Source organism: Muntiacus reevesi, chromosome 1 (genome assembly GCF_963930625.1).
Source record: "Muntiacus reevesi chromosome 1, mMunRee1.1, whole genome shotgun sequence".
Lineage (NCBI taxonomy): Eukaryota > Metazoa > Chordata > Mammalia > Artiodactyla > Cervidae > Muntiacus > Muntiacus reevesi.
Window position 1 is genome coordinate 88,445,184 of NC_089249.1, and position 11,725 is coordinate 88,456,908.

An 11,725-nucleotide genomic window follows, 5' to 3' on the forward strand; every position below is an offset into this window, starting at 1 on the left:
TGGGAGGCCCAGAGGGGAACTCGCAGGTTCACAGTACAGCCAAGGATAACGCACCATTCGCCGCTTCCGAGGACTCGGGAACCAAGAAAACACCTCCCCCTCGAACTCTCGACAAGCCTTGGGCGGAGCTTGGGGCAACTGACAGCGCCAGCCACCAATGGGAGGCCCCAGGGTGGGTTCGTGGGACCAATCCGAGGGCGCAAAGGAAGCCTTCCCCGTGGCACATCAGCGCAGCTTTCTAAGTTGTCCTCTGACCTCTCTGGCCGCCAGGGCCATAGAGAGGGAGACAGTCGCCGTAAAATGGTGACGCTAGCTATACTATGCCGCTCACTCACAGCCTTACCCTTTTTCTCTTCCGAGGCCCAAGCCCTGAGGCCGCCCCGCCCCCGGCTATCGCTCCTCCCCGGAGAGGACCGGCGAAGATGTGGAATTTCCAAAGCTTATTGGATGCTGCTGGTGTCACTCTGGAGGGCGGCGGGGCTCGCAGCGGCCACGGCCGCCCCTGTCTGACGGTGATTGGAGTCGTCTGAGTAGCCCCGGGCTGGGATTGGTGCGAGGCGGGACCGGAGCCGTCGAGCGCCCTGGACCGAAGCGTGGGGAGGTGGTGGCAACCGAGAAGGCAGCGGGGGCTCGCAGCTCCCTGGTCCGCCGCGTGCCTTCCGCGGAGGACCCCCTCCCGCCAAGCGCATCACGCGAGGGCGGGGGTGGCAGTTGTCGCGTGTCCGGCGTGGGACCAGTGGGGCCGGCGGTGGGGTGGGGGGTAGTAGAGGGTGATAGAGGTGCAGGGGTCCAGGAGTCCACTGCAGGATTAGCTGGAGACCTAGAGCTGGAAGCGCTTTCGGGGAGGAGGACTTGGGGGGCAGAGGAGGGCGTGGGCGTGTCTGGTATGGGATGCCTTGCAAAGGAGGGGGCCTTGCTGAGTAGATCTGTGGGTGGCTCCTTTGAGGAATACTCTTTTTCCTTTTTGCCCTTTGATTTGCCAAAGAGAGAGTCCCCACGGTCTCTGTACAAGTTTTGGAAACTGTCTCTTTGGGTGGGCCTAATCACCTGCTACTTCATTATAGAACTGCCCAGGGCCTTTTCTGATACTGAGCACAAACGTGGGGAATATGGCAGAAAAGAGGAGGCCGCTGCTGGGCTTCGTGGGCAAACTCCCCAGTGGGACCGCAGCTGGAAACTCAGGCAAAACTCACTGCCCTTTGTGCAGGGGGCTTTTCGAAGCCCCCAGGCTCCTGCCTTGTTTGCACACAGTTTGCACCACCTGTCTGGAGCAGCTGGAACCCTTCTCAGTAGTGGACATCCGAGGGGGAGAATCTGACACAAGCTCTGAGGGGTCCATATTCCAGGAACTCAAGCCACGCGCTCTGCAGCCACAGATTGGCATCCTCTGTCCGGTATGTGATGCTCAGGTGGACCTGCCCATGGGTGGAGTGAAGGCTTTAACCATAGACCACCTGGCCATGAATGATGTGATGCTGGAGAGTCTGCGTGGGGAAGGCCAGGGCCTGGTGTGTGACCTGTGCAGCGACAGGGAAGTGGAGAAGAGGTGTCAGACCTGCAAAGCCAATCTCTGCCACTTCTGCTGTCAGGCTCATAGGTAAAGATGGGATACCCACCTGGTGTGGCTTAAGAGTGGAGTATAAAGAGATGTCAAGGCAGAGAAATCCCTTGGTGAGCAGATGGAAAGGAAAGCTCAAATGCTGTGGAAAATCAGAGAACGGTATACAATGTGATTACAGATATTCCAAAACAGTAGTTAAATTCTGCAGCCTTTATGTAATACCCATGGTAATAATAGCATCAGAGGTTTGCAGGGTCCATTTCAGTTTACACAGTTCTTACCCAGTTTCCTTGGCTCATCAATCATTTGTCCGGGGTGCTAGAGAAAGAGTATGATAGCAGATCCCCTGCCCTCAATCTCATTTGATCCTTGGAACTCATAGAAAAGCAGGCACTGTTTTCATCCCTATTTATTATTGGAGGAAACTGAAGCTTAGCAGTATGTGATATGCCAGGGTCCCATAACTGGTAAGTAGTATGTAACAATTGAATTTAAAACCCAAGTCTTCTACCTGCCTGCGGTGTTTTCTCTACTCATCTCTGTCGCCTTCCCAGTATAAGGTGCTGATTGGTGGGATACCACCTCCACCTTTGCCCTGTACCCTCGAGGTACTCTGGAACTCGGTGAGATGGACTTGGGGTGGGGATTATGTCTTTTATGCTGTTTGGTAAACAGTTTGTCACAGGAAGTCACTTTGTGCCTTCAGACCACCTCCCCCCATTCCAGAACATCACAATATGAAATGGCCAATGTTTCAGGACTAGCTACAGTGCTTTTTAAGTTCTGCCTTCGAGGTGTTTTCTGACCTCACCAACAGAACAAGTTAGCAGTCTTCAGTCCTTCTATTTTTACCTTGTAATGATGACTACTTTGCTGCCAGCTCAACAGCTGACCCTGTTTTGCCCACAGCCACTCTGCTGGTGCCAGAACAGGCATGTAAGCTTGACGTTGCTAAAACACTAGACACATGGTGTAACTCTGAACAGTCACCGTGGTTTCTGGGGATTTCCCTGAATTTCTAGAGGGCTATAAAAAGAGGGAATTAAAAGAGAGCTTTGGTTCTACTGACCACTGATTTTACTCTTTCTAATAATGTTGATGACTTTCCTCTAGAAAATTCTAGCTTGCTGCTTTGGGTGGCGGAGGCATTGATCAAAGGAAATGCTTTCCCAGAGAGTTCGATGAAAGCTGAGGGAGACTCTGTTGTGCCCAGCTAGCTGCTTTTTAACTGCCTGAAGTTTATTGCTAAGCCGTCTGGCACAGGTCTCATCTCACTGCTGGTCTCCACCAAACTCTCCCCTCTAGCTTGCTGTAGCACTAGGCTGTGGCTCTTGCCTAAACTTGACAAATGAACTCTTTGGGAAAAGTCCCAGGAGGTAGCCTTAGCATTGCAAAGTCATGCACCAAGCCAGAGAGCCCTGGCCTACTATCATTTCGTCCCACAGAGCAGCCCTTTCACATATGTACTGCCCCAGTGTATAGAGGAGGAACTGGAATCCTAGAGACTCATTAGTAAGAGGTTAGAACAAGGAACTGAACCCAGATTTGTTAGACTTCAGAACCCATGCCCTTAAAGCTGCTGGACTGTTGGTTTCCCTGCTAGACTCATCCCCTCATTTTCCGTTCGTGCCTTTGTTTGCCTCTAGGCGGCAGAAGAAGACGACCTACCATACCATGGTGGACCTGAAAGACTTAAAAGGTTACAGCCAGATCGGGAAGCCCATTCTGTGTCCTGCTCACCCTGCAGAGGAGCTGAGGCTGTTCTGTGAGCTCTGCGACCGGCCTGTGTGCCGGGACTGCGTGGTGGGGGAGCACCGGGAGCACCCCTGTGACTTCACTAGCAACGTTATTCACAAGCACGGGGACTCCGTGCGGAAGCTGCTCAGGGGTACCCAGCCCCACATGCAGGCCCTGGAGGAGACCCTGGCACAGATCAAAGGGGCCAACAGCGCCCTGCAGGAGCGGGTGAAGGCCGTAGCCGCCGACATCCGCACCTTCTCCGAGGGCTATATCAAGGCCATCGAGGAGCATCGGGACAAGCTGCTGAAGCAGCTGGAAGACATCCGAGTCCAGAAGGAAAACTCTCTGCAGCTGCAAAAGGCACAACTGGAGCAGCTGCTGGCAGACATGCGGACTGGAGTGGAGTTCACCGAGCACCTGCTGGCCAGCGGCTCCGACCTGGAGATCCTCATCACCAAGGGGGTGGTGGTGGAGCGGCTCACCAAGCTGAACAAAGTGGAATACAGTGCCCATCCCGGAGTCAACGAGAAGATAGTCTTCTCTCCCAAGGAGAAAGCAGGCCTGTGCCGTGGCTATGAAGTTTACGGGGCCATCAACACCAAAGAGGTCGATCCAGCCAAATGTGTCCTCCAAGGGGAAGGTAGGGCGACATCTCCCATTGGCATGGAAGGGCAGCGGCAGGACATGGTGTCAAAGACGTGTGGCATTTTCAGCTACCGCCTTCATTCAGCTAGGGAGAGAGTCATACCCATCCAATAGTTGGTGATCCCTCCCGTGTCCTTTTCTTTCTGGTTTGTTCTGGTCAGGTTGCACTTAAGATCCCAGACAGGGGTGAGGCTTGACCATTTTCCAGTTGAGAAAAGTAGTTAACAACCAAGGAACTCAAGGATCAGACCACTTCTCTCAGGTGACAGAACCGAGGCAGTGCCCGTAAGACATAACAGCATAGACCTCAGGGTAGAGTGAAATCCTGCCTGTTCAGAGAGGATGGCTTGTTTGGAGAGGATGGTTCTGAAGAGAATTTCTGAGGAGTGAGGAGGAAGGGATGATGGTTTGCTTTCTTTGATGCCCTTTCTGGTTCATGGAAGCCAGATACTGGCATTGAAAAGAATGTGGTAGGCATTTCAGTCAGTAGGGGGAGAAACAATTTCTTTTGACCATGGTGTTCTCTTCCTAAAGGAAGCACATTATTCAAACCTATTTCACAGATCAGTTCTCACAGAAAGATTGTATTCTAGAGTCATCCTGACCCAGGCACAGGAATTCTTACCTGCTTGAAGGTCACAGATCCCTTTGAGAATGGTCTCTCCACAAGAAAATGCCCACTTATTTGAGCATACAATTTTAGGAGATTCTTCACCCCTCAGAAGGCCTCATAATAGTTCACAGACCCCAGATAAAAAAGCCTATTTCATGTGTCTTCTGAACCAGCAGTGGAGTGAAAGTGTTAGTTGCTCAGTCATGTCTGATTCTTTGCGACCTCATAGACTGTAGCCTCTCAGGCTCCTCTATCCATGGAATTTTCCAGGCAAGAATACTGGAATAGGTAGCCATTCCCTTCTCCAGGGTGTTTTCCCAACCCATGGGTCAAACCCAGGTGTCCTGCATTGCAGGCAGATTCTTTACCATCTGAGCTAACAGGGAAGCCCTGGGCCAGAGGCTGTAGCTATTGAATATGCCCCCCACTGCCTAGGCACAGCCACCATGCCGTAGAGGACTTCAGGCATGAAGAGTCTGAGCTGGTTACCTGTACCTCCTGCCTCTTCTAGCAGGATCTGTCGCTCGGAGAGGGTAGTTTGGGGTTACCAGCCTCTCTTTGGGGGCTTCCCTGGTGGCTCAGACTGTAAAAGGTCCGCCTGCAATGTGGAAGACCTGGATTTGATTCCTGGGTTGGGAAGATCCCCTGGAGGAGGGCATGGCAACCTGCTCCAGTATTCTTGCCTGGAGAATCCCCATGGACAGGGGAGCCTGGTGGGCTACAGTCCATGTGGTTGCAAAGAGTCAGACACGACTGAGCGACTAAGCACAATAGCACAGCACAGCACAGTCTGTCTTTTATTCTCTGAATACGTATGTCAAGCCTAAGATTTTTCAAAGCTTTCTTAAGGCTGAAATTAAGATCCAGGGTCCTTTACAATCCAAGAGCTGCTGCTGGCTGAGAGAGAACCAGGCTCACCAGAAGTGACTCCCAAGAAGTATGCTCCAGGAAACAGACAGGAAGAGAAAAGAAAGGGAGGAGACCAGAAACACAACCTTTTGTACTAAACAGAAAAAGCAAGATGGTGTCTGATCTGGGGACGCCGTCACTACGGTTGACCTTTGAGATTGAGGACTGAGTGTTTATCTTCCACAGATCTTCACAGAGCCCGTGAGAAACAGCCAGCCTCTTTCACCGTGCTTTGTAAGGATGCAACAGGAGAGAGCGTGGGCAGGGGAGGAGACAACGTTCAAGTCACAGTAGTCCCTAAAGATAAGAAAGACAGGTTTGTATCATGCACTCAGGCATCATGGACCTGGAAATCCAAGGTTCTTTGCAGTCACGGGGCTGTAACTGCAGTAGTTCCAGCCTACCTCCCCCATGATGCCATTAAAAAGCGCCATAGGACCACATGGACCAGATGCAATTCCTTGTGTGGGTTTTAGGCTGCTATTTGATTCTCTCCCAAAGGTCTCATCTGCCCCCGCAGACTGTCTTTATCCCAAGCTTTGAATAGACTGCAAAATATTCTGTGTTAGACTGAATGGTGCCCTCCTCAAAGTTCGGCCCCATGCTTACTATTTGTGCTGGGAGCGAAGTTATAAGCGAAGTCTTCAGGATTGGAGAATGGAGGAGGGAGGAAGAAGAGCAGGAGGTACGACAGAAGCTGGTTAGAGAGAACATTGATGTTTTCAGGAAGTCTTCTGAATGTCAGATTAAATGAGGATTTATGTTACCTTGTATTGTAAAGTTAATTTCTGAGACAAGGAGAAGACGCATCCTGCTTGGGGGACATTTAAAATTAACATTGGCTGTATGGTATAGCGTTTACATCCTAAATGAGCAGGCAACTGATGCAGGCTTTGTGAGCATGAGTGGTAGTTTTGAACTCCCATTTCTATACAGTCCCGTCAAAACGATGGTCCATGATAACAAGGATGGGACCTACTATGTTTCCTATACGCCCAAGGAACCTGGCACCTACACTGTGTTGGTCTGTGTCAAGGAGCAGCACGTGCAGGTAAGTGAGGCCTTGCCTACACTCCCTGACCTTTCACCCCGCCCCCTCCTCCCCTCGGCTTTGTCATCTTAGAATGTGGAGACATTTCACACGGGACCAGCTGTGTAGAGGGTTTGACTGGGATTCCCTTCTTTCTTACTTCACCTCACTCTAGAAAGGGCCCAGATTTTGCAGCTCTTATTTTTACTAGAGGATACTGGTGATCCTGAAACCTTTTTATCCCTACTTCACCTCTTAGCAGTTATGCCTGTATTCTATCATTCTCCCAGTTAGATTATCGGAGTTCTTAATTTGGGAAAGATGCCTTGATCACAGCGGGCAATCTGCCAGCAGATGAGTATGCACACATGCAAGAAATATAACCTCACTCAGGATTTTCTGGCTTTGTTCAGACTATGACCAGACATGGACTTACCGGAATACCACTGGGAGAGTTATGCCCTCTCCTGTAACTGGTCAGTCAACAGTCTGCCTAACCATTCGCCCAGATAATTCTCTACTCTGTTTATATGTGTACATGTGTGTGAGTATATATATGTATGCACTTCTCTGTTACCATGGTTACTACATCACCTCCACAGATATATTTAACACTTCTCTGGTGTAGAGATTATGAATTTTTAAAAACTGAGTTATACTCAACATGTCCAGCAGAATCTCTGCTGACATACAAGCTGCCAGAAGGTTTCCCCTAACCGGAAATCAACACTGGCAGGGACAAGAAACACCACAGAGCATCAGGATGTGTTAGGCTTCTGGGCTGTGCCCTGGGAAGACTCATAGTAGCCACTTGCTGCTTGCCTACTTACAGGATGCCAGATAGGTTAGATATATTTTCAAACATTATTTCAGTTTTCTAACAAACCACTCAAACATAAGGATCATCATCCAATTAGACCAAGAAAACAAACTTGCCGCAATACACAGTACCTGGGTAGAAAAATCAGAATTTGAAACCACATGTTTGAACTCCCAAGTTGTTTTTAAAACAGATTGTAGGGACTTCCCTGGCCATCCCATGGTTAAGACTCTGCACTCCCAATGCAGGGAATACGGGTTTGATCCCTGGTCAGGGAACTAAGATCCCACATACCATATAGCCAAAAAAAAAAAAGACTAAACTCTTTAAAGAAAGAGAGATTTAACATCTGAAAGGCTTCTAAGGTGCCAGCCTCTCTTGCTTTGTGTTTTTGCATGGTATGTGATTCTCATATAGGAACAGGCAGATAGCAACACTCATTAAATACTTACTGTTTAGCATAGGGTAGAAATTCAAGGATGAAAATTATCCTTAAAGGAAAGAAGGCAGGTAGGAGAGTTTCTAATCCGAGAATTATTAACCACATGCCTAATCTTCCTCCATTTCATCTAACTTCACCAACCTAGAATGAGTGGATGGGTAAACAGTTGTGTCCAGGATGGAGGGATGAAAAGAAATGAATTGGCTTAGGATCTGAGGGATGGGAGTGTGTGGCTAAGAAATTGGAGAAGGGACCACAGATGTTCTTAGACTGCTCAGGAATGGAGGAGATGGAGACCGAAGTCAGTGACTTGAAAGCACAGTTGAGTTTACTAGGGCTTCCCTCGTGGCCCAGATGGTAAAGAATCTGCCGGTAATGCAGGAGACCCAGGTTCGATTCCTGGTCAGGAGGGTCCCTGGAGAAGGGCACGGCAGTCCACTCCAGTATTCTTGCCTGGAGAATTAATGGACAGAGAAGCTTTGCGGGCTGTAGTCCACGGGGTCGTAAACAGTCAGACACGACTGAGCAACGAACACCGTCAGTGTGTCCGGCCGTCTGCGTGCCAGGGCAGCAGCACAAACTCCTTGACGCCTCTCACTGCATTTGTATCTGGCCCTGTCCAGCTGAGCACCCAGCTGGCTACTGAGCCCCAGTCACTGTTTCCCTCTACTGTCCTCGTCCCTCCAGGGGCAAGGCGTGTGACTTAGCTGTTTAGTCTGTGTGATGCTCAGCGCACGCCTGTTGACTCATGAGGCTGTTCTTTGCTCTTGGTCTGAACACTGAAGGGCTCGCCATTCACTGTGACCGTGAGGAAAAGGCACCGCTCACACCCGGGCGTGTTTCACTGTTGCACGTTCTGCTCCAGCGGAGGCCAGAAAACTGCTCGCTGCGCGTGTGGAGGCACCATGCCAGGTAAGGAGAACCAGTCGCTCCAGAAAGCCCTCGCTCTCCCTCTGCGCCTGTCTCCCAGCAGTGGGATCAGCACCACAGCGACCAGGGTCAGGGTATTCAGACTCAGGCTGTGTTCCTAGGAATGTAGTCTGTGCATGTTGAATGTATCACAGTTCTAAACGTTTCATTTAAAGCTTCTTGGTTATGGAAACTGAAATAGCAAGATGAAAAGTTCTGAGTGCTTTTAGTTTTGATACAGTTCACTGATTCTAGAAGCCCTGTGCTTCTCCTGGGATGGTCAGTCTGTACCCTTTCCAACAGCCTGAGAGCTGTCAAAATCATAAACCCATCCTGTTCCTTTTGAAACCTTAAAGAAATTCCAGACAAGGCAGGGATGGGAGAACAGATGAATAAATCAACTGAACCAAGTCTGGCTCTTTTCTTGGGGGAAGGAAACGTGGGCAGAAAGGTCAGCATCCAGGCAAAAAATCTAATTATTTTCGCTCTTCTGTCCTGTCCTAACTCTTATGGTGAGCCTTAACATAGGCTCTTGTAAACTTGCATAGAAACACTTCAGGATCTATTTTGTTTATATCTAGCACTCTGCCCTTCTCTTTTATTTAGATTTTGTTATGTTAAAATCCACACCAGTTCTTCTCCTTAAGTTCACAGAGCGTTAAAATAACACTTTTCTTACAACTCCAGTTAACTTTAATTGATTTGCTGTCATCTGTCTTTAGAGTCCTCCCAGCTACAGAGGCATCCGAGAGCTTGTTCCTCTCACTGGGTTGTTTTTAGATGTAAAAACAGACTCATATCCATGAGTCTGAATATCGCCAGGAGTGTTAATTTCCATGGTAACCGCTGGACTTCCTTCTAACGGTTTTTCCCTCTTCTCTTTGGACCATGCAGGTGGGTACCTCGGCTGTGGCCACGGACACAAAGGCCACCCAGGACGTCCCCACTGGTCGTGCTGTGGGAAGTTTACGGAGAAGTCAGAATGCACATGGGCAGGTGGGCAGAGCGGACCGTGGAGTCTACTGAGAACGGTGGCTTTCTGATGGCTTCCTGGGTCCATGGTCACATCTGTGGCCAGCACGGCTTCAGATCACCAGAGGACCACAGACCTTAATTCTGAAGAAACTGATAGAATTAAAAACAAAGTGCCTTATGTTATACCCTCAAATCCGAGGATCTCTTTGTGAGTTACTCACTGATGGTACATGTGGGCAATTGGGTACCAGAGACCGTGTTACATTTGTCTTCTTGGCCAGAGGTCTTTGCCGGGAGGGGGAGGCAATCAGCTATCTGGTTTAAGTTAAATATCAGATGGTGCCCCTCATCAGTGTCCTTTTAAAAAATATGTACTATAGTCCAGTAAGATAGCTACTGTACAAAATGACTAAAATAGATTTTAGAATCACAGTGTATCATCTTCAAAATCAGATCAATCTTTGAAACTTGCAGTTTGTAATCAAAACTGCCTTTATAGGAGGTGTATAACGTATGCACTACTGTTGTTAAGACAATTAGTATGAGTGTGTGCACGTGTTTTTGTATGACTGAGCCCATTCATCATAAGTCTAAACTAGTTAGAAATAATGTATCCATGTAGACTAACAAAATATATGTAGATGTGATCTCAGTTGTAAATAGCAAAATCTAATTCAATAAACTGTAGGCTTACCCCCTCAAAAAAAAAAAAAAAAAGTGTCATTTCTGTCCCAAGGACGCTACCTTCTATTTTGTATAGGCATGGAGGTACCTATGCCATTAGCATTTAGAGCTCATGGTAGTAATTTAGTTCCTTAACTTTTTGATACATAACTTTTAAAAAATTTTCCCCAAGGTACACATTATATATTTGTTCCCCTCAAAGAATAAAAACTTTTCCTCATGTCCATGTTGTTGCTAGCACACCTGAAATGGATTATCATATGATACTGATGTTTAGGTGGGGGTCCCCCACTTCCCCTCTATACCATGTTCATCTCATAGCCCCCAGAGCCTAGAAGGTTGCTATTTGGTCAAGGGCAGACACGTAGCCAGCAAATAAAGGGGAATGCTGTTGAACTAGGACCTTATAAATTCCTTACAGATGTACTCATGCCAGGTGATCCACATACCTTCATCATCCTCAAATCTCACAGCCTTGTCTTCTAGAGAGTCATCTTCACTTTTGTCTGCATATCTATGAAATTAACTAGAATCTTTGGCTCCCAGAGCATGCCAGCTCAATGGAAGAGAATTCTTGGGAGACGAAGTACATAGGACTGGTGCCCCAGCTCTGCCATGGTCTTCACTGTATATATTCAGTGTGTTCACATTCAATTCAATGTATTCTTCTAGGATATCTGATTCCTTATGTAGCAAAAACACAGCATGTATTAAATATAACTATTGAAGTCTGCATTATAAGATCCATTAAAAAATGACTCATTAGAGTGATGAGTTGGCTCAAGCAAAGGAAGTGAAATAATTAGACAAAACACATTGACTGTCAGGTCATCATGGAATACGTTTCCTCCTTAAGGAGGTAGCCACAGTGTAGTTGTAAATTTGAAGATACTATATTCTCACCCTTTGCTGGGAAGATTCCCTCCAGCCCTGTCTCTGACCAAAATCTGATCTTCCCAGAAGCCCTGATGGTCCTGTAATCCTCTGAGAATATTACTTGCTCTTCCTCACTCTTTATAATCAATCACTGGGCCCAGAGGTCAGGTAACAGTTTTTTAACTCAGCACTGCTGCTTTAAAATCAGTGGTTTTCAACCAAGAGTGAATTTGTCCCTCAAGGATGTTTAGTAAAGTCTTGGACATTTTTTCTTGCCAAAGCTGGGATCAGGGTGCCACTAGCATCTTTTGAGGAGAAGTCAGGAATGCTGCTTATGATCAATTTGGAACAGCTTCCCACAATGAAGAATTATCCAGGTCAAAGTGTTAATAATGCTGCTGTTGATAATCCTGTTCTAGACCATTCAGTTCAGTTCAGTCGCTCAGTCGTGTCCGACTCTTTGCGACCCCATGAATCACAGCACACCAGGCCTCCCTGTCCATCACCAATTTCCGGAGTTT

General features: G+C 48.1%; 1 protein-coding gene across 2 annotated transcripts; it reads left to right on the plus strand.

Moving 5' to 3' along the window:
* Positions 1 to 281: 281 nt before the first annotated feature.
* On the plus strand, positions 282 to 10,366 carry TRIM45 (tripartite motif containing 45). Of its 2 annotated transcripts, XM_065927130.1 has the most exons (7): positions 282 to 512; positions 1,347 to 1,597; positions 3,208 to 3,941; positions 5,655 to 5,784; positions 6,405 to 6,519; positions 8,546 to 8,672; positions 9,564 to 10,366. In XM_065927130.1, the coding sequence occupies exons 1-7, from the start codon at positions 321 to 323 to the stop codon at positions 9,710 to 9,712; spliced, it is 1,698 nt and encodes a 565-aa protein (XP_065783202.1). In that variant the 5' UTR covers positions 282 to 320; the 3' UTR covers positions 9,713 to 10,366. The 2 variants fall into 2 exon arrangements, with proteins under 2 accessions (XP_065783202.1, XP_065783191.1); XM_065927119.1 differs by lacking the exon at positions 282 to 512 and having other exon boundaries at positions 871 to 1,597; positions 9,564 to 10,364.
* The last annotated feature ends 1,359 nt before the right edge of the window (positions 10,367 to 11,725 follow it).